General features: G+C 41.8%; 1 protein-coding gene across 2 annotated transcripts in view; it reads left to right on the top strand.

The window, feature by feature from the left end:
- TMIE (transmembrane inner ear) overlaps positions 1-15,619 on the top strand; it is a 36,287-nt gene extending 20,668 nt beyond the window's left edge. Inside the window, exons 3-4 of one of the 2 annotated variants that reach the window (XM_033011823.2) lie at positions 10,574-10,723; positions 15,148-15,619. In XM_033011823.2, coding sequence (XP_032867714.1) covers positions 10,574-10,723; positions 15,148-15,485 — 488 coding nt within the window. In that variant the 3' untranslated portion in view covers positions 15,486-15,619. Of the gene's footprint in view, positions 1-10,573; positions 10,724-11,179; positions 11,281-15,147 lie in introns of those variants that run through there. The other variant, XR_006166228.1, reaches the window with a different exon arrangement.
- The last annotated feature ends 8,017 nt before the right edge of the window (positions 15,620-23,636 follow it).

Here is a 23,636-nt window from a genome sequence, read left to right on the forward strand (position 1 = left end):
TGGAAATGTTGCTGGAGGTTCCCACGTGGGGTGGGGTTGCAGCAGGGCTGTTACTGCATCCCACTGCTGTGTTCCAGGCAGGAGCTCATGCCTTGTGCTCAACTCAAACCAAAGTCCAAATTGGCTTTGGATGATACCTAGTTACCATGCCAAGGAACTCCAGAGCTTCCGAAGCTGGCGGTAGACTTTACACCATCTTGTATCCATGAGTGGTGGACCTTGAATTCATTGGGTGCTGGTGTTCTAGTGGCACCAGAACACCTCTGGGACCATGGAAACATGTTTGCTCACTGCACATCCTCACATGTAGTCCACACCAGGTCTAGTACTACTGGGAAGTAGGGCTTACCTGGATGAGGAGACACAAAGTAGTGGCCTAAAGCAGAAGCTGATTGCAAAAGTAGGAGGCTCAGTTCTGATCTTTTTTTTCCCTATATTTGTGTCCTTCTGGAGATGCTTTCCCCACTCTCACCTATGCCAGTCAAATAGTAACATGCAGCCCCAGACATAAGCATCAATAACTTTTCTCCTGACATATAAGCACAGATATGAAACCTGGAAGAAGCAGGTCTGTCATCAGGAGGGATGCTTGGGAGTCATGAAATCAAAGCTTTTGCTTATCTGCCTGCATAAACTGGGACTCTTTCCCTTGAAATTGTCAGAGGTCCAAGAGGAACATAAAATAGCATGAAAGTTCAAGGGAGGGAGGCTCACACTGAACAAACGTGCTCCCAGGAATGAAGTATTACTTAATGAGCACCAAAAAAAGCTGTTAAACATCTGGAATGCAATTAACTGAGCACAGTTTAATTTGAAGTGTTAGAGGTTTTATTTACCAGCTTGCTGCGGGTGTTGAAGTATAAACGCCAGGCAAAAGATTTACACTATTAAATAACCATTACTGTTCGGATGGCAAAACTACCCAGATGTTTCCTTTAATGTGCAGAGTTTCCAGTGAGGCATGGGTAATTTAGGCTGGCTCAAGGATGCTTCACATGGTGCTTTCAGAGGTTTTAGCCGTTTATCTTCAAACATGGCATCACCAGGAGCCCAGCATATGAGAAACACTCATCAGGGTGCACAAAATAGTATGTGCAGAGATGGATGCGAGCGGGGGGAGTACTGTCCTCTATCACAGAAAACATCACCTGAGACAAGCAATGGCTCTTACCTGGGGACAGTAGGCTGAGCCCCTCTTTTGCCCGCAGTCCAAATTCTCACATAGATACCTCTCATCACAGATGAGACATTTCCTTCTGGTTTAGTGCTGTTCTGCACTTCTGTGCCTACAAAATAGCCCAGGCCCTCAAAATAATTTGCAGCAGCATATGTAGCTCTGAGCACAAAACGGGGTCCTTAGGAGAAAGTTAAATGTCTTTTACAAAGGAAGGACTATTTTTAAGTACTCTCATTAATAACAAGTAAATATGCTTTCTTGTTGATTATTTTGATAACAAATAACCTATGCTCTTCTTGTTTTGTACTATAATATTATCTTAAACCCAAGGCTACTACAAAATTAGTAGTTGTGATCGCTATCGGCTAAAAAGCCTTGGAGATGCCATTGCTTGAGGCTGGCTTCTCTTTAAATGTGACAGCTATCAGGTCACACAGAGAGGACTGTGTCTAGAGTCTGCAAGGAAAAGACTTGAGGTGTTGGCTTGTGTTGGGGCTCCAAAACAGCTCCTAGGTAGGTGTCCCCACCAGATGGAAGCTGAACGTGCTTCATCAGCCTTCCTCACACCTGGTGACCATTCATAGTCAAGGCACTGGGGTGATGGAGCGCAGAGTTGTGTGCAGACAGGCTCTGGCATCAGAGATGGGGACTGGGAGGAGAGGCTGCTTTGCTGTATGGCACAGAGCACGAAATCAGGTGTGCTCGAGGTCTGCGTGGGACAAGCAAGTATCACTTGTGGATGTCTTTATGGATCTGAACGTGGAAGTCAGATTTGCAGCCTTCCTGGGAAAACCTGCTGGGTTAACTCTGCGTGATCTGATTTATTTTTTTAATAGACCATCATAATTTTAATTCCCATTTGCCCTTCATGTATAATTTCATGCCTGACCCTGCCCTAGTGCATTTTCTCTCTCCAGTGCAGAGAAAAGGCATAAATCACCATCTCACACAAAATCCAACTAACACCACACATTAGGAATTTTGCAGATTCCCAGGGCAGGGTAAATAACAGCCTATATCCCTGCTTTTCAGCTGCTGCAAACGAACATAGGTAGCAGCCATATGTTGCTTGCAATTAATTCTGAATTGAAATCTGTGTGTATCCATGGGACTACGTGAGATCTGGGGGTAGACAGGTCTTGGGGTGGACAGGTCTGAGCTGCACAGATTAGATCCAAACCTGGTTTTGATTTTCCTAAGTCACAAGATCAGCAGTGGCTGTTGGGATCCTGTCTTCTGTTGCTAGTTCTAGTTTGACAGAAAAGACAGGCTCAGCTGATTGACTATTTCTTGAATAAATGCTTGACAAGAGGTATTTCTCTTTGCTATGGAACAATCATCCTTAGCTTGTGCCTCACACAGCTGCAGTGTTGGCTCCTCCTTGTATGAGGACAATGGGGAGGGTTCAGTCCCAAACCTCTCACCCCCTGGGATGGTAAATCCCACTCCAGCTCCCAGCCTTTAAGATGGGATGGTGGGAAAAGAAGGTTAGAAAGTTCCACCTTAGCCATAGGAGTTATTGCACCAAGCATAAAAGACCTCAGGAAAGAGGCAGAAAGCATAAGCAATTAGGAGCATTTTTTTTTTTTTTTTTTTTTGGAAGTAGGGCTTGTGTTAATTAATAGCTCAGATTGCCAGACAAAGCAGCTTATATGGACTTTGTCACTATGACTCATCTCACCTATTCAGAGACGCCTTCAGGGTAGGTATCTAGAGTGACTAGATAAGAGAATAAGTGGAAATAATTAATCTGGTTGCTTTAGATGTCTACCTAAGGGTGAGATGACCCGTGTCATCAAGTGCCCTGGATACCCTGTCTGGGTCTGCAGGGATGCTCCAGGGAGCTCCCAGTGACTACTTGCTTCTTTTTGTCCCCCCACAGCATTTACTAGCCCAGAAACCTAATATTGCTCAGACCCAAATTTTCTAAGGAAACATTTATTCTGATGAGAGGTCCAACCCTAGCTCATATTTTTTCACTGAGGAGCTCAGAATAAATGCAAAGTGGCTGCTGCTAAGGCTGTCTTCCTTTCCAGTAGACAGAAGATTAAGAGAAAAAAAAAAAAAAAAAAAAAAGAAAAAAAAGAGATGGAAGGAGTCATGCAGGTAGTTGGCCAAATCCATTCAAACAAAATGCAGTGAATAACAGCAGAAGCAAGGAACTGTGGTTGGGAAACAGGAATACAGACCTCATTTACAGAAGAAACAAACATTCTGTGACTAAACTATAATTAATAACATTTAATAACTATTACCAGAGCAAAGCAATCAGTTAAGCAGCACAGTTCAGGGTGATGCTGCAATAAAGAGTTATTTAAATGTATTAGTGAGAGGTAGGAAGATTTTTTTGACCTCTGTATGTTGTCCTGGTGAGATGCTTGTGCCTATGTATGAAAACAAATGTTGAGAAAACAAATGCTGAAAAAACAAATGTTGAAAAAACAAAGGCCTGCAGGAAACAAAAAGACCAAAAATCCTCACCTCTGTTCAATGCCTAGAGAAAGGTCTTCAAAGAAGAATCTTGCTGAACTCTGTTTAGCTTTTTGGAAAGAAGATGAAAAGACCACTTGATTGCAGCATTGAAGGACTTCAGAAAGAAAACAGGAAAAAAATTATTAAAGATCTGTTTAATCTAGTGGATCGAGGTAAGAGCAGAGTCTGGAAATTAAAGTCAGGTCAATTCAAATGAGAATTTGAGAAATAAATGTATCAGGGCAGGTGATTAAACACTGCCACACTCTCCACCCCTTAACAGCTCTCCCCAGTGTAAGGTGGGATTCAATCCAACACAAGTTATTTCACTCAGGCAGTAATTAAATATAATAACCTGCGATGTGCAGAGAGGTTAAATGATCTAATAGCGTGGCAAGGCCCTCATTTCCAGACACCAGAGGAATTGCTGAGCAAGTATTGGAGCAGCCCAGGCCCCTTGCAGCAGTCATTTCAGAATGTCCTCAGGGTGTTTGACAAAAGTGGACATATTTAAAAACATGCTTTGCATGAAGTTATGTTGGCACATCTATCGGGACTACAATCTAAATCTCTTCATTCTTTGGCTTCTGTTTTTACTTTCTAGGAAATTAGTACATTAATCCAAGTACTAGATTTCCACTGAAAAAAACAGCCATAGAGTGGGATAAAACACAGGACTGAGGAGGATCTTGAGAGGGCATTTAATTAATCTCCAACCTGGACTTTAAATATGACATTTTTACCATCTATGTCTCTCTGTTTTTTCCAGAAGAAATTGGATCCGAATCCCCATTGCTGCAACGTGATCCAAAGCTTGAGCCACAGCCAGGATGTGGTTACGTGCCCTGTAGATGGCTGCACACCTTTTAGAGGGAAAGTCTTCTGAAGCCGTGCTCAGAGACCTCTCCCAAAGCATTAGTGTCTCAGCAGTAGCTCTAGTAGCAGCAGTGGCATCTTTAAATGAGCTGGTTCTGGCACCAGCATCGTCGCACCACCTGAGCACTCAGGGTGGACCAGTCCTACAAGCAGTCACCACCTAACTAATTTTCTTCAAAGTTTAGTAGCCCTTCCCAATCACTGCATTATCACAATTAGCCAGTTCTTAACACTGCCATGAGTAGCTTGAACAGCCAAAATATGCTAGCTCTTTCCTTAAAATAGTGATGCCCCAGTTGTCCTAGAGTAAGCAACTCTCCAGGCTTCTCAACGAGCATTTAAACACAAATGCTGCAGTTAACTTGACATTGAATACATCTGCATTAATTGCTTGCATTATTAACAATGGAATGGCTGCCTAATCAACTCAGAGAAGCACAGGCTACTTTACTAAATGTTAATTAAATGCTTCATTGGTAGACTATTTTTTTCAGCTTCAAAGAGAACAAATCTACTGTGTATTGCAGCCAATTTCCATTCAATTTCTAAAACTATTCAGTTTTCAATCATAGCTCTGCTGAAATGTTTCACCAAGCAGTCTCTGGAGAAGATCTTTCATTTACATCTTTCCCAGCTCCTAGGAGAACCAGGTTGTTTCTTTCCTTCTTCTATTTGTTGTTTGGTTGGTTTTGGTTGTTTGGTTTGTTTTTTGTTTGTTTGGTGGTTTGTTTTTTAATTTACTTCCCAGTTAAACTAGAACCAAGTGTGTTACTGCTGTTGAGCTCAATTCACTTAATTGAAAAGGAAGAAGAGACCATGAACAGGATAACTTGGCCACATGGATATTTAATTTAAGCCAATGGAGGCCTTTGGGTATGCTCTTAGCTTGCTTCAATTACAAACCAAAATATTTTAGTTTAAGCCAGTGGGAGTAAACGCATAGCCATTATTTAGTCACAAGCATTTAATTGTTTATGGTGGAAATTGTGTGTTTAACATTTGCACTGTTCCTGTACTTCAGGTGAGTGTTTTTTGGGGCTATTTCTCGGCTCTTTCAACCTGAATAGTACTGGATATGAATATTAGGAAGACATTACCCCCCGTAAAAATAATGAAAACATACTAAAAATCCAGAAGGGAGCAAGCCTCAGAGTTTTTTGTTATCTCCCAAGTCAGAATTTTTGAATATATTCTGAGGAATGAAAATATATCACTTACAATACCTCTTTTGTCATCATAGATAACAAAAAGTTGACTCATTTGAAATACCCATTTCATAAAGGACCACTAAGTATTTGTTTCCTTCTTGAAAAATTACATTTCACATGATCATCCTGGCAGAAACAATGAGAAATTCTTTGATATGTTGTCAGCTTTAGTCTTCAGTGTGGAAAGAGAAAACCACATTCGGGAGCAAACCTGACTTTTTAATTTAAAATAGAAACATTCATTTAGAATAGGTGGATGAATTAAACTGTGTATGTCAGGTAACTGAAAAGGGGAAAAAAAAAATAGGTGAGAAAATTATTTTCAGAAGCCAAACAGCAAAGCAATCCACAGCATGTTATTGGAAAAGAGAAGCCTGTATTTTAATTGTGCAGTTAGTGGAAAATGCTTATTATCACAGTATCACAAGGCCATATATTAGTCATACAGAAAAGCTGAGAAAATTGAGAGAAGTGAAAATTACCCCACTACATTTTGTTCCACAGGATGTTTCTTCTTCTGCTTTGTGTAGTTTGATAGCAGAGAAACCATGAGTAATGTCACCATTCCAAGCCCTGATGGTGAATATTTTCATGGACCTTCCACGGTACTAATGGGGCACTGATGGAGCTTATGGAAATTGATTTAAGCTCACCATAGCATCAGACGGGCACTGTCTGATTACTCAGGATGCATTTTAGAAGCCTTCTTGACAATTAAAATGAAAGCTGAAATCCTGGAAAGGAAAAGGAGACCCACAGCATGAAAAAAAGGTACTAAATGTTGCTTGATAGCAGTGTGATTAAAGCATTCACCTGGAGAATAAGAGAATCAGTGAATGCAGTATATAAAACAAACATTAGAGGCTTCAAGTCAGGTCATCTGCCCACCAAGAGAAAAGCATAGTAACAAATTTTCAAGTTACATCCAAGCTAACTGGTCCCCCAAATACTTCATCCTGTGGACCCAGAATCAAAGTGATCAAGTTATCACTATTCAACTGAGTTGCAATTCATATTCCTGAACATATTCATACCCCAAACAAAAACATTTAATTTAAACTACTTCCATTGTGCATATAACCCTCATGGAGTTTTTTAGTGCTGTTTTGTTTTTGTTTTTCTTTATAATGTTGCAATTCTTCTACCCTGAGAACATGGGCCTATCAGTTAACATGCTCAACTGGTGCCATGTCTCATACTAAGCTTTTGTAAGTGTTGCTTTGATTTTAACTCTCATGGAAGAGAATACAGTCCGATTCTATGATGAGGATGCTCTAAGGACCCTTACAGGCATGTTCAGTTTCCCCGGTTGTCTTCAGAATTTAAAAATCTCTGCTCTTCCAGTGGAAAATAATGTTAACCTTGGCAACAACAGAGGCCCAGGAAACATTACAGGTTACACTGCTTTCTGGTTCACTTGATAGATAATTTATCAGTGCAGCAAATATAATCTCATCAGTCTGAAGCAGGAAAAAGCTTAAAGTATCTACCAGGCACAACAGAAACTATGCTAAAAAAGATCCTAACTTCTAATATGCAACAAACATTTCACTCTTAAGTTCCAAAGTATGAGATTCACCTCTTCTAACTGAGGGAACTATTTTCACACCTAAATGTAGTTCTCTGACACCATTTAGGAAGCCCTAGGGCACACTGTTCAGCCTCTGGTTCTCGCTCCAGGGGGTCACAGCTCTTCTACAATCCTGTGTCTGACTGGTCACTCCAAGCTCTTTTTGTAGTTAATGGAGAGAAAGGCAGCTTCAGAGTATGATTTATTTGGCACACCTTAAATTTCTGTTTTAAGATTAAATTAATCATCCTGCAGAGGTAGTTCTTTCTCTCCATCAGTGACAAAGGGAGCCTGGAGTGTCTGTCTGAGACCATAATCTCTAGATTTGGGACACACAAACCAGAGCAGATGAATTCCACCCACTCTGTCTCCCGTGTCTGACCTGGAGGGGAAAACAAAGATATCCAACAGGCAATAACTTCCCACTAGCAATGAAGTGATCATTCCTGGCATTAGCTTCAGTGTCCGAAAGCTCCTGTACCAAAATCTTATTCATTGGCCTATTCTTTTAAAGCGTTAATGGCATTCAGTCCAATACTTAGCTCCCTGCCTGGCCTGAGCCTCACACTAAGCACAGATTGCAAGGGGGATGGAGATAGGAATAGTACTGTATTATTTTCACATGAGCCTCTTGCTCTGGTGGCTGGTTATGAATCATTTCACATCCCAAGACAACATAAATCCCCAGTACCTCAGTGTAACACTTCATCTCCATTAGAAAGTTAAACAGAGAGCTCAGCTCATGATTGTCATGTAGCAACTACCATCACTGTCCTTAATAACTGAAAAGAAGTAGAGATATAAGATATAGAACAACCCTTGCTCCTTCCTGCAGAGCCAAGCCAACTACTGTGATGTTGGCAGGCATTCTGTCCTTGACTTTCAAGGGCATTGACCAATCTTTTGTGCTTTACTTGAAAGCTGACAGTCTTACCATTCATCAATCTCTAGGAAATATGGTGCTAATTTTCCTGGCAATTTTTTTCTCAAATGTGAGTAGAGGATTTCCTGGCTTAGCTAAATTCCAGAGTGCTTTCAGGAAAACAATAGATCTTGATTTAAAAGTGGTTAGAGAAAAAGCACGTACCTCATTTCCCCCAGTAAATTGTTTTCCTGCTTGCTGTCACTGTTGAAAATGCATACTTATGTCTAGCCTGACCTTGCCTTGAGTCCTTGCCCAGTGACTGGGTATTTTCTTGTCTGCTATCCTGAAAAAGTCTGTGCCATCCACTGGTTGCAGTGTAGCTGTAGCTGACTCTGCGGGCAGGTGCACAGTGAAATCCTGCTGCCCTGAACAGCAGGACAGACCCAGCTGTGTGCTTTCCAGATGTGCTGCATTATCCATTTTCAGGCTGCCAGTGTTGTGCCGCCAATAACACCGTATGAGAACCTTGCTTTCTTTTTGTAAGACAAATAAAAGCTCAATTATCCTCAGCTCATTGCTGACCCTCATGGAAGAGCAAGGATAAAAGCATCTTGATTGCTTCCCCAATTACAGGTTATTACAATTTCATGTTGGTTTAGGCAATTCACTTCAGCTTCAAGTGTCTCATCCCGTTGTGACATTTAGAAATCTGTGAGTGTGACTCCACTACAGCACCTCTGCAGCAAACTGTTTAAGGGGAGGGATATTTTTGGCATCAAAATTCAACAGGGGGATAGAGGAGCTGCTACACTTCACTTGGTAATTTTACACCAACCTCAAACCCCTGAGAAATGTGTTTTACTATTTCCCTTTTCTCTTTTGTGATATGGAGAGGTCATGCAGAGTTTTTTCCTGGTTAACATGATCCCTCTTTACTAGGAGGGGCTGGACAGGTACAGGACAAACTTTTAGGGAGTAAAATTTACACCAGCAAATGGTCTGTGTGCTTGTGTTGTGAAGGCTGTCTGCAAAATGGTTTTACTCTGGGTGAATGAGAAATGCTCACACTTGGAACCAAACATACAGATTATTTCTCTCATTTCCTTGGATATGAGTCTCAAAGGTCTAATACATTGCTCATGGTGATATAAAGCCAGATGAGATTACTTGACTTTTGACATGTACAGAAAGTTGGATGCTTGCTCCTTTTTCGTAGCGTTGATGCAACATGGGGGAACTCCAGTTAAAATAAGAGACAGAACATGTAAAATTGATCATGCAGCACCTTTCCAAGCACAAGGCTTTGCCTGCCTGCAGAACCCATTTCCATAAGTTGTATAAACGAGGTTAAGAACTTAGGTAGGTTGGAAAGTTGAGCTTTTATTTAGAACAGAAGAATCCCTCAGACTGTTTTAACGATGACCACAAAGTTCTCAAGCTTCTTGACATGTGTTTATGACTGTGAACCAACTAATTTTATGATTATCTGCTTCCGAGGTTCATTGGTTTTTCCCTGAAGTTGCTGCTTTGTTGTCAGAAATAATACATGATGAACCAATGATCTGCTCAAGCCTGTGAATTCCTGGTCGAGGAAAGCAAATTATATTGATTTCATTAGAATGAGTTGTCTGAATCATGATTAGATTTACAGACGGAAATTGTGAAATTGTGATTTAAGCATGAAGGTAAAATATATCTTACCAGGAGAAAAAACTTCATCTGCATCCTTAAAACATGAAAAGAAGCCTAGCTTATGGAAAGAAGAATGATGGAATAGTAAGCACATAATAGGGAGATTCAGGAGATCTGGGTTCTTGTCCTGCCCTAAATGGATTTGGATGAAACTCAGTTAAGGCATATATTGAGCTTTCATTCTGGATCTATTTTGGAGGGCTTCCATGCCAAACATCTTATTGTTTTCTTCATCTGGAGGTCCACATCCCCAGCATCTACCTACCACAAAAACGAATGGCTAAGATATGTTGTCAGAACCCTCTAGCAATAACGCACTGTTGGAGGGTGACAGTACATCTTAATTGCTGCTGTCATTTACAAAGAGATAATAAATTTAATCTGTTGATGTTCTGATGCTCAGAAAAACTGGTGGCATGTATGGTTTAAGGCAATGTTTTGCACGGGTTTTGCTGGGTCCATGCTCAGTCCTTTACCACAGCTCACCTGAAAAGTGGTAATTCTTTATTTTCAGGTAGCTCAATTGCTTTAGGCTATGTGACCTTATCCCTCAGACAGGTACTTCTACTGATGTAAATGGCTATAGATTCCCACTGGAAGAAACTATTCTGAAATTAATTTTTCTTCCTGCTGTCTCCCTACTGTAAATGGACCAGCCTGTACGAGACAGAGATCTGCTGACTAAACTGAATGCTCTTGCTTCCCCCTCCCAGTTATCACGCTGTGCTGTATCTTCAAGTGCCGGATTCCCCGGACAAGGAAAGAGATTGAGGCACGATATGCTCAACGGCAAGCAGCCAAGACATATGCAGACAAACTGGAGACTGTGCCACCGCTCAATGAGCTGACAGAGATCCCTGGAGGTACTTCCCATACCCACACCTACACGAGACCCATCTCTTCTTTTGGGGTTGCTTTCTGTATGCATGAATGCAAAGGGCTAGGTCCTCCCTTAGTGTAAATCAGAGTGGATCCTTGGTCACAATCATTAAGATATTGCCATGACTTGGTAACCCCCTCCCATTCACATGCACTAAATCTGCAACACTTGTGGCAGCAGCCACAGTCATTTCAATGAAATGGACAGTTTCTCCATTGGTACAAGTCCCGGTCATTCTTTTGAAGTTCATGTTTAAAATTTCCAGAGGGTGTGATTCATTTTAAGGGCCAGTTTCTGGGTTGGGGGATGTCGGTAGGAAGAAAAAGAGTTGTCAGAGTTTCACATTACTCATGAATGGCTTGCCCTATTTGGAATGGCAGAAGTATTTCTGTCACTGATCTCCATTGCTCTCACTCATCTTTCCTGATTCTGTACCTAGGCTCTACTGAAACTCTCCTAACTCTCTCTGGTCATGTCCAGTCCAGACCTCTCAACTCCCTGCCTGTGGTGAAAGAAGAAGATGAAATGGCCCTGCAAGGAAATTAGGGGACTGCCTTCCTGTCTGTCTGTCTATGGCTTCTCTTTTCTGATGAGATCCATCATACCTTGGACTCTCCACTTCTCAGTTCCCTTTCTGCATTTGACTTCTGTTTTCTTAATACCTTTTTATGAACTTTTTTCTTTCCTGTGCCTCTGCAAGCCCTGTGCTCTATAGCTTCATAGAAACTGGAAGTTTCCTTAACTCAAGATGTGATGCTTCAGTCCATGAAACTGGTGATAAGAGGCAGATAACATAATTGTAGAAAACTAGTCCTACACCAGCAAAATTCAGAACTAAGAACTTAACAGTAGGAACTTGCACATACCTCAGGATTTCAGAGGTGTTTAGACATCGGACCATGCCTATACTATAAACTGAGGATGGCCAGACCACTCTCTGGAGCTGAACCCAACTGACATGAATAAGCCCTTGTCCATGCAGTTAAATTTTCTTAACCTACTTTAAAGTCAAAGGTCATCCAAAGGTCTAGTTAATCTACTCTTACCTGTATGAGCAATCACACGTGGAAGTGCTTAGTATTGTATCCTTTGATTTCCTGCCCAAAAGACTAAATTTTGTCTCTGTAAGGACCAGCTATCAGTAGACCCCAGCGTGTGTGAAGGATCATGCCTGTAGATAGCAGAAAGCCAAATTCACTCATGTGCTTCTGCATCCTCTTCCTGCCTGGCTGTTACTTCTGGAAAACCAATAAATTAAGGAAGAGAATATCCAGAAGAGACAGAAAGGGTATTTGGGCTGTAGAATGGCTGTTTCACCCTAAAACGCTAATATTTTTTGATCTCCTTTACATCCTTTACATCCCACAAATGTGTACATGTACTACATTCAAAAGCTGCCTATTTTGGTGTAGATTTTATCAGACCATGGTAAATTATTGCAGCATAAACTCATGAATAAATTACCATAAGAAAGCAATTTATGGGAAGGCAGCAGCACCATAGACTACCTAAACTTTTAACCAGTTAAAATATAAGTTGAGTAGTTGACCACCTTTTGATATCTGATAATCCCAGAATTATGGTCCGGGAATGGTGCAGGGTAGAAGGCTGGTGGATAACATATTGCTAAGTGGCTGCTGATATCTGGTAATGGTTTGTGAATCCATGTTCTTTAAAGTTCCTAGTCCTCTGGGACTAGACAGATATAAATCTGCCCAAGTTGCCTGGAAGAACTGGTACTGGGGTGGGAGCCACCTATCCACAAGTAAATTATTCACATCTATGGAGAAGCCTGCATCAGCACTAGTTGTCTAGACTTTATCCCTTTATCCTCGGTGGAAAATATAAAGGATGTGGCTCCTTTCATGGTAGGGGAGGTGCTAAAGTGGAAGAGGTAACTTTTGCCTTAAAAATGCTTGTATGTCTCCAACCCTGGGGAGACAGAAAGTCTGACTCAGCTGTCAGCACCTGAACTGTTAGATGCAAAAGCTATGTGTGATCAAACCCACTGGTTTGCCTTCCTTCTGAGATTAGTGTGCATCCTGTCCCCAAAAAAATTTCACTACATGATTTAGGCATTACAGTGGAAAGTATGCAAACCTTTGGGCTTCATCTCTGTGCTGTTATTTTCATCTATACAGAGTGTGGTGCTCTGCAAGTTGTCTCACTGACATTTGGCAACCCACCTTGATTTATGTGGTCATGAAATATAATGTATGTATTTGTCAACTATTTATATACTTCCAGTAAGTCAAGTCAGTAAGTCTAAGCCAGAGAGATGACCTGGGTGATTTTAATTACTGAGTGGCCATTAAATGCTTTAAAGGTTTCTGTAAATGTCAAATGCTATTAATAATTAATATATTACAATCCTTAAATACTCTCATTTCTTGGCATTATTTTACCCTACTTCGTGTTTACTATGATAGAATATTCTAACTGCCAAATGTGTCTCCGTGCACTTTTTTGAGAGTCATATATGGCAAGCCCTTTTACTGGACATAAATAAAATGGACATTAGGGTTCAGAGTATAAAATGTTACATGCAAATGGATTCATCTGTCCTCTGTCTCCCAGCATGTGGGAGAAGTACAAAGCACAAGCAGGACTTGGCCTTTGCTCTGGGTGAAAATGTACTGTCTGGGTCCACAGCCTGGGAGATCTTCAAGTATTCTGGACCGAGGCTGCTCCAGCTGATATTTTTGGGAGTTCACCTGGTTCCTACCATATTTGTCCAGGAAGCAGACAATGTGGTGGTTTTTGCTTGTTTTGTTTGATTTTGTTTTTGTTTTTTCCCCGCTCCTTTTTTTTTATATACGATGTCAGGATTTCCCATGAGGTTGTAAGAACGAATCTATACTGTTCTACTCCCATTTGTATTATCAGTTCCTAAGGTCAAAGGCTCATCTTTTATTTTAGTGTGCACACTGAAGGAATATTTTAGGTAAAAGTAACAAATTCAGGTTTGATTCGCTGCAATTTTGAAAGTGACACTACAGGCTTCCATAGCAATGGGAGATTTGGGACTACCTGCAGAGATTGGAGTCCGATGGCTCCAGGTAAGAGTTTAGACATCTCACCAAAGGCCCATACCAAATTACCACCCAAGTCAGTTCACCATCTTTCCTTAGCCTGTGACAAGTGTGAAATAGTTTGACTTAGCCTAGGTGCTGGCTGAAGAAAGCTAAACAGCAACCAATCATCCTCCATTTGCTGAGGTCACTCCCAGGTCATTGCTACATCTTGACTGATTTTAACATGGTTATCTATTTACATATGAGTCCTATACTGGGGATTTTTCATAGAAGGAGGCCATGGGAAACCTAACACATTTTCACTTGTTTTTGCAAAATTTTATACTCTGCTGGTCTTGAGCAAAGGAAAAACTTTCCACGAGAAATATATGAAATACGATCTAAATTTAAGTGTCAAGTTGCTGCTTGAGATGAGAGTTTAGTGCATCAAGCTCTGACTTCAGAAGTACTTCTGAGAAAATAAACCACTTGTAGAAGAAAAATATGAAAGATGAAGAAGTTTTCTGCCACTGAATTCTTTGTCAGAATAATTAAGGTGTGCAGAGCCAGTGTGATACTTATGAGTCGTCTCACCTGAAATGTGAGCACTGAATCTAAGATATTCCTAAGTAAATATATTCCACAAGTAAAGTTATTATAAGCTCCTTATAGCTAGTATGGCTTGTTAAAACATACCGGAAGAGGGCTGACTATGCACTAGAGTTAATTGGTATATGACCATGGTATGTTGCTGCCATTATTTACAGTGGTGAAGATGGGAAGCCAGTCCCATGGTGACTGGATGTGGACAGGACATAAGCTAAGCCTACCTTATAGTCTTGCGCTGGGCGAGCCATCTTCTGCTTGTCTGTCTCTGAAAGCAAAGATCCCCAGCATAATCCCTACGGTCCACTCCCAGCTGCAAGAGACATACCCAGTACATAAAGAATAAGAAAACCCAACCAATCAAAAAGCCCAAACCCAAGACAGGTCTGCACTGCATCGCATGAGATGTTTCTGATCCTTTTTGTGGAAGGAGACACCTCCACATTGAATGTCATTACTGCAAAATGCTTATGGACTGTGCTTATAATGTTCATGGATTAGCTCCTACCAACAGGAGCCATTTCCTCCAATAGATCCACAACTCAGGTCTTGAAATCAGCAGTTCAGCTTTATCCCATTAGTCTATCTTTTCAAAACAAAGACATGAAAATCTGCTAGCCAGTGAGCAAAACAGCTCTTTGCACAAAGCCCCAGTAGAAGTATTTTTCCTGTGTCCAAGATTTGCCAGCAGGGAGCAGGAGTTTTGCCCTCTTCCTGGCTAGTGTCAGCCCAACTTAACTGCTTTCCTGTTTTCTTTTTCCATCCTCACATACAGGTCAGCCTGCAGAAGAAAAAAAAGAAGAAGAGGAAGAAGTTCCCACTGTATCTGGAAAAGTGGACAAGGCTCAGGGAAAGAAAGATGGATCCAAAGACTCCAAGAAGAAGGATGGTGAAAAGGACCAGAAAGAAGAATCCAAGAAAGAAGGGAAGGATGGGGCCAAAAAGAAAGAAGGAGAAAAGGGAGAAAAAGGAGAAAAGGGGGAAAAGGGAGATAAGGGAGATAAGGGGGGAAAGGATGCTACTGACAAGAAACAAGGTGGTGGGAAGAAAGGTGAAAAAGAAGGTGAAGAAGCAAAATCAGGAAAGGCTGGTGGGAATGCCAAAGGCCCAGCAAAGAAGAAGTGACTTTGCTAAAAGACAGTGCTGGCAGCCTTTCGGGGAGGGCACTGTCAAACTGCTGATGGTAGAGCATTGGGAGCAGATGGGACACGCTGTCTCCACATACTCAGGCTGTTGAGTGCCACTGGATGTACAGATTTATTACCTTTTGAAGACCAAGTCACTGTTTTTTTGTCCACCAAAGGAAAACCTGGCCATTTGGCTAGAGAGTATCTTGTAAATAAAATGCACTGTGCAGAGCTACGTGATAACAGCAACTGCAACCAAACTGCAACCTGGAGTGAGAATCAGGACTTTGGATAAGCATGGAAATGCACAGAGATGAAGAGCTAAATGAGTGAGAGGACATGATTCATTTAAATTTTGTTCTTCTTGAGGACCTTAAGGAGTTTGATAAATATTGACTGGCACGCGTCTCCTCCTAAATAGGACTTGCATGTGGGTAATTTTAGGGATTAAGTACACTCTTAATGCTAAAACCCAAAGAATGTAGTTTTCTAAGTCATGTGCTCATGTGGTTTCTGAGAGGTGGCTTGGACACATGGGAGTAAGCTTTCCTTCCTTCTCAGATGCCTCTTTCTCTGAACTGTTGAAGGAAATACAAAGAGTTTCATATCTCCCAGAAGGTTTATCCACCTATTTCTCTTTTCTGATGAAAGACATAAATGAAGCAGGAGGAGGATGTGCACACAATAAAAAAAAAAAAGCAGACTGCATCTGGCTTCTGTAGGCAGTAGCTGTCCTCAGTTCATCATCCCTTCAGGAAAGGCAGAAGATGAGAAGAGCCCACAGGGATGAAGGGAAGGTGAAGATGCTCATCATGTTGCAGCAGAAACTCAGGGTCTCAGGGGAGCAGGGCTGAGCACATTCATGTCTTTGAGCTCCCCCTGAGCACTTCTGAAACCAGGGATTTTGCTACACTTTTATGTAGCTGCTATTTCTCTCACCTCCTGGAAAAAATTGAAGAGTAATTTTATCAGGAGCAGCTTTTCTCCTAGTGTGTTTTGTAAATATCTCAGCAATTTATACCTTAATATTAACAGCCATGACGTACTTAGCTAAAAAGCTAATGGGGGATAGTTTGCATGCTCTTGTAATGACTAAAGCTCTACCTAAGTCTCTGCTGGATGCACTATCTTTGACTATATACACTGGCATGTCTTTGTCTATTCTGCGGGGCAAGGAGGGAGTTACATCCAGCAGTTTATTCAGCTCAGGTCCCATGCATTAGATTTATATTAATCCAACTGCTTTCTATTCACCCTGTGGTTTCAACACAGACAGAAAGCTGATTTATCTCTGCAAAGACATTTCTCCACCTTTCCTTTCCCCTCTCTCCTCTCTTACACAACCCATCGTGGTAGAAAGTGAACCTAGCAAAATGAAGAGCATGTTCTGCTGTGTTAATGAGGTCCATCAGCTCATAAAAGGCCCCAAAAGCAGCAGAGATACTGGAGGGATGGTGTAAGACTTGAGGAGCAAGGATGGGGAAGATGTCCACGACCACAGAACTATTTACACAGAGCGTGAACGGTGACAGTTCACTGCCTCTAGGTATGATCTGCCGTGCTAGAGGAGTATGGAGAGATGTCAGGGTCAGAAATTCTACCCCTACGTGTGGACAAGTGGTTGGAGCCCTAAACCTCCATCCACTGCATTGACACCCAATGATGAGTGTGAATATGTATGTTATGGACATCTATGTTTCAGTCTGAATCTCAGTCCCACCCCTAATTTTTCAAAGGCTGATGGTGAGTGGGGATTGCAGCTTCCAGGCAGGAATAAAGGACCTGTTTTCAATTTCCTCCTCAGTCTGAGAGGTCTCAGATGTCCAGGTTTATGGCTCAGGACAACTACTGGGTTGTATGAAGACCAGGAAAAGGACTTTTATCTACTTTTTTTCATCTGGAACAAAAGGGAATACAAGAGTCACACAGCCAGCTGGGGAGGAGGCAACCCTGCAGGACCACAGGTCTGTAATCCAGCCTGTGTGTGTATGTGTATGTGCGTGTGTAACACCTGAAGAGGTACCAGTTCATATGAACACTTCACTCAGGGAGCAGGAGAGACTTCTAGTGCCAGAGTTAATGTAAGCACAGAGAAACGTGACAGCTGTCAATCATGATATCCCAGTTACCTGCTTTCTGCCGTTCTCTCCCCCTTTAAAGTTGATTTATTTAATTAGGAGTCAAAAAGAAAATAAAGGAAAAACGTTTAAAAAAATTACATTCAGGCCATACTCTTTGCCTGATTGCAGTGATGTCACTCCCTGGGACCTGCACTAGCTTGTATGAGCTCACTGTGTATTTTGAGGGGACTAAGTGGATGCTTCTGTCTTATAAACTCCAGTTCACAGGTAAAGCAGCTGTAGGATGGGATACAGCTGTGATTCAGGCAGGAAGGACTGCTTCCCTGCCCTGTGGCTGGAAATATGTTGTGGTGCTGTTAATGCTGCCATTAAAGCTCCTTAGGATGTACAGAATGAGGATGCTGACTCAATCTGTACCTATTGGGTGAAAGGGAAGAGGGACAGATCTATTCTTGATCTGAAAGCTTCAATTAAGAAAATCTGCCCCTTTATTTTGTTGTTTAGCACACTACCATAAAGTGAAATAGCACTTTTCTTAACTCCCTCCTCCCCAATACAATCACCTTCCCTCCCACACCAAAGAAAAACAAAATTAAAAAACAGAACAAAACAAAACAAAAACATCTGCTTCTGGGACTGCTGGATCCTTTGCAATGGATCTTGATTAATTTCTACCAATATCAGACCACAAATACACTCAGAGTCTTACATATCATATCACACTAGTTTGTGGTCATGTTTTACTGAAAGAAAAAACAAAAATGTTGTGTTAAAAATATTGTTTCTCCTCTGAGAAAATCAGCCCTGGGTCACCTGAGGGGATGTAGCAACTTGTTTCTAAGCTCTCAAGAGTGGCTGTGGGTGGAACAAAGGGAGTACATTACTGAGGTTACAGACTTTCAGGGAAACATTCTGCCTAACAAAGCAAAACAGGTCATAGTGTCTGAAGTGGGCATGGACGGTAATAAATTTACAGGCACGGTCCAAAACTGGTGTGCATTTTCCTCTAGTTTGTACTACAGTGGTCAGGTGGAATCTGAAAGCCAGATCATGGTGGGTGTGAAATAGCACTGCTGGAGTGGAGTACACTAACCAACAGCAGCTCGAGAGCTGATTTTTGCACCACCAGATGGAGAGATTGCATTGGCAAAATTACATCCACAGCTGCTGAAGCTTTGAGGAATGGATCATTAACGGCAAGATTGGAGATATGCTGATTTCTCTGAAAACATAAGTTCAACAACAAATCCCAGAGGCTAAAAGCAGGATTTATGACCCAAGGCTCAGACATCTAGGTAGTAATGATGGTAGCTCTGCTTTCATGACTTTAGCCTGATGGTGTGTGCATGGCAAGGGTGGCATGGAGAAGACTGAGATACTACAGAGACAGGACAAGGAAGGACTTGCAGGATCTCCTGCTCGACATATTCCATAGCTTTCCACTAGAGGGGACCTTGTTCTTCCTCTGTAGTATCTGGAGACAGTTTTAAAGGTAGTTTGTCTTATTTGTGGTGTTAAATCAACCCTGGCTTTGGTAACATCTTTTCTTCAGTCTAAAGAAGACTTTTGTGGCATTGGTTGATCTACCTGACCCATCATATCTTCTTCCAATATTGTTCTTCTACTGATTAATTAAGAGTTCAGCTGACAGTAGCTTAATACCACAAGGACATCACTGATGTAAGGGACATCACTGATGTAACACACATCAAGAAAATAGTCATTGGCTTTGGTGGATAAAACTTAAGTCAGTCTAACTAGGTGTCCCCAGGATGTTCCAGTGAGGATCGTAAGTCTGGATGAGCAAGTCAATAGGAGGTGATAGGAGCTGAAGTTTTTAAATTTTATTCCTGGTTCATTGGGAAAAGCTTTTAGTATTAATGAAAAGCAGTGAAAAAACAATCATAGGTTCTGTGCTGATCTGCCAGGAGATACGTACAAGGTGCATCTATTGCTAGGAAATGTCATGATATCTTTTCTCTACTAAATTACAGGTTTCTCCAAAGGATGAAATCCTCTGGAGTAATTACAGCTGCTCCAGAGGCTCTCAAGAAAAAATATGGTCTTTTTTTTTCCTCTCTTTGTGTACTTCCTTACACAGTAGGACTCTGAATAAAAACTGCTGTTTCTCATTGATTTCATAATACAGATCTAAATATTAGAAGTGTCTTGGCTCTGCCTTCAGAAAGCAAACTCTGTGTGCCCAGGTCCCTCTTGAGATGTAGGAAAGAAGAAATCTGGATCACTTGTGCTGTTCTGATCACCTGGTTAGACCCATGGAGAACAAACAAGATCTTCATTAGGACTGGAAGATTCCCTCTTCCACCAGGTGACATGTGGAGTCCCAAATCTGAGGTAGAGCTGTTAAAACCATGGATTTTTCCTTTCAGTAGCCAAAAATTAAAAGAGTCAGCCCCCAAGTGTTTCTAGGACTGGAGACTGAGCTTTTCATCTGTAGGTCATGTTGGCTTTTATGTTACTGATATGGGTAGCCATTTTCAAAGAGATAGGGTTTTGCAGGCTTAAAGAAACGGGTATTTTTCTGAAATAAAGAGTTGCAAAATTTCTCCTTTCCCTCTTTTTATTTTCTTCTTTTTTGGGGGGAAGGGGGCGGAGGGAGAAATTGGGGTTCTTTGACTATGCTCCTGCAAATGCACCAGCCAAATATCCTCATGAAGTGTAACTCCAAAACCCCTAAGGTGTTTTAGAGATGCATCAGACAATAACTGTGAGATAACTCCGGCTCTCTACTGTTCCTAATTTCATATGGCATTTTGCATGGCATTCCCCTCATTTCTACACTGAGACCCAAAAGACTTTTATGGTCCTAATCTTTTCTGGCTAAACAAAATACATCTTCTAAATTTTCTGAGTCCTTGATGTACTGACTTCCTTAGTCTGGACTCCTGCAGACTGAGAAGTGTCATGCAGGGTAACTGGGGCACAAAGGCAATCTGCTTAATGTCAGAAGCAAAATATGGGACAATAGATGGGACCTGAGCACTGATCTTGTGAAAGAGGGCTTTGTGCACATTTCCTTCTTAAGATGCTCCAGGGATTTGATCTAAAATAATAGTGGTAAAGTCTCCCTGAACTTCACTATCTTCTCTTACTATAAAACTGCCTGTCAAAACAAAGTTATTTGCAGGGAGGTCATAGGACTCAATAGAAATTCTCCTATTTAAGACACAATAGAAATGCATGTTCACTTTCAAAATCTGTTGTTGAGAAACTAAAGAGGTGATACAGTTGACTGGGGGAATTAATTTTGCTTTGAGAGTGAAGGGAAAAAGGAAAACAAGACATAAAGACTTTTGTAATTTGCCTTTCTTTGGGCTGTTACTCACAGCTCTCCTGAGTTTGTGATTCTAAGGAAGAGAAAGTCTCCTTTACCTCAAGATCAGGAGAGTCCTCTGGAAAATCTTCAGTCCATATTTGACCTGTTCTTTTTGTCTTTCCTAGGCCTTTTTCAGGAGAAAGAGGCTTGGCTGCAGGGATCTTTGACTAGTGTAATGCTGAAGGGATACTGGATTTCAGTGGCCTTTGGATGGATAGTCTACCCTTGTGATCCTCTCGTGTATCATTTCCAAGCACTTTTGTAGTTGGTCCTGCCTTAATGTCTCTCAAAAGTTGAGACCCATTGTGGTGTTCTCTAGCTGATATTTTTCCAGCATTCAAAGATCTCTTGCCATCCCCTTTGTACGTGAAAGGTATGGCTGTCGCTGACAAAATGAGCTCTGGACTGTTTGTTTCTTGGTACGAGGAGGGACGTCTTTGAAACAAAAGTCCCTGAAGCAGAAAGCCATCTCTGTGCTTTGAAGTGGGTGTCTGTCCCTTTCTGTTTGTCCCTCCTACATAATGTAGTGTGGCTCTCCCTCCATCCCAGCCTCACATGGCTTGGCTCTAAACTCAGTCACATCTTTTTCTTTGCTCAAGAGATAGGAAGTAGCTTATGGAGGGCTTTCTCCATAGGTAATGCATTCAGAATACCAATTTAATGAGTTTATTTTACAGGCTTTCACATATTCCCTGGCTCCATGCTATCACACAGTGGTGTATCTTACTGATGCCAATGCTTCCATATGGGGATTATGATTTTTAAAAATTTATTTTAAACATCCCTGGAGACTTTATTAAGACTTCCTGTAAGAGGACAGGGAGTCTAATACAGAGGGAAAGAAATAGGAACTTCAATTTTCACTGGAACAGGGCTTGACTTTATAAATGAAACGCACTCATGCTCTCCCCCATCCTGTCCCCATCTCATTTCCCCCCTCCCCAGCCCATAAAACAGACCCTAGGATCAATGCCCTGTGTGTATAGAAATAAAGACTAATCGTTTAATTTCTGTGGCTTTCTGTTTGATGAGTTGCTGAGCTGGGAGAGGGACAGAACTGCTGTGTAGGGCACAAGTCCCGTCCTGGCTGGAATGTGCTGTCAGGGGCGAGTTGTTGGGGATGGCAGATACATGGATGAGGGGTGGGACACATTCACTGAGGGTCACTTGTGTTGTGTGTTTCTGGTTATTAATGAAAGGGCTTAACACACATTTCCCTTTTTCATTTTCTCTCTTAGCCAGAGAGGTGGAAAGCTGGGCTGATCTGACCCACTGGGTGGTGGCATATGGTTGAGAAAGAGAGATACCAGGGAGATGTTGTCCATAGCTGTTGGGAAAACTCTCACCTGGGGAACACAAACTATCAGGCAACAAACACAATCTGAGGAGTACCAGCCTTTCAGCTCAATAAAGCACTTTCCAGATGTGTGCTCCATGAGACTATTTTCACCCTCTGCAAGAAACAAGCATGGCATTGATTGCCACAGAGTTCTTTCAAGGGTTCAGAAATTACTATCTCACATGCATGCTTGGACATATTGTAGGGTTTTGTTGACATCCATTTCCATTCTGGAGTCATGAGCCTGAGGGAAAGAGTCCAAAAGGAATAATTGTTTAATGCTGTCTCTGTTGTAGTAAACACCAGAGCCTTACAAACTTTCTACTGCCTGCCATCCATACCAGGCCTGGATCTCAAGTTCTCCCATGTCTCTAGATGCACATCCTGAGGTCCTTCTGAAATCCTACCTTCCCTGAGCAGGACCAGTTGCATAATAAGTAAATGAGCTTCAAGCTATGGAGCCTTTGAGCTCCAAGGGGCAGGAAAGGAAGGAATGGACACAAGTCAGCATGGACACTGCAGAAAGAGAAGCAAGCTGACTTCTTTGCTAGAACGGTCCTTTTCAGCCCATGCAGGTGTTGTTATAACAGCAAACTATGAGGAAATGAGCTGGATGGGGAGGCTGTGAATGCAAATTCCTAAAGGCAGATGTGGAGCATAAGAGTACAGCCTGTAAACAAGCCCCCTTCCAGAGACCGTTCCCTGAACCAACAGGACCTGCACCAGAACTTGCTTTAGGTACAAGCAATTGTCAGGGGCCCTATAATTTTGGGGGGCTGAAAGATATGACCCATCCAGGCATCTCTTTCTAAGAGCAGAACAGCAGCTTGTGGTGGCTATGCTGGATTGTGTACCTGAAAACACTGAAAGGGAGATGTCCACAGTGGATATGGCATGGGGAGTGGGGTAAGGCTTTGGTTTCATGGGTCTGGGGATCTGGTGAATGGGTGAGGATCATGAGACTGAGTCTGGTTTACTGAGGGAGGGTATTAGAGGGACAAAGAGGCAGAGCTCAGGGTCCTGATTTGGTCAGATTTAGGTGTGATGTGGTCAAGGAGAGGAAATAAATCTTTTTTCATGTGGCTAAGCAGTTGTATTTGTTTTTCACAGAATCGTAGAATCATTTAGGTTGGAAAATACCTTTAAGATCATCGAGTCCAACCATTAACCCAACACTGCCAAGTCCACCACTAAACCATGTCCCCAAGTGTCACAACTACATGTCTTGTAAGTACTTCCTGGGATGGTGACTCAACCCTTTCCCTGGGCAGCCTGTTCCAATGCTTGACAACCCTTTCAGTGAAGAAATTTTTCCTAATATCCAACCTAAACCTCTCCTGGTGCAACATCAGGCCATTTCTTCTTGTCCTATCACTTGTTACTTGGGAAAAG

Source organism: Tyto alba, unplaced genomic scaffold, assembly GCF_018691265.1.
Source record: "Tyto alba isolate M040663 unplaced genomic scaffold, T.alba_DEE_v4.0 Super-Scaffold_38, whole genome shotgun sequence".
In the NCBI taxonomy this organism is placed as follows: Eukaryota; Metazoa; Chordata; class Aves; order Strigiformes; family Tytonidae; genus Tyto; species Tyto alba.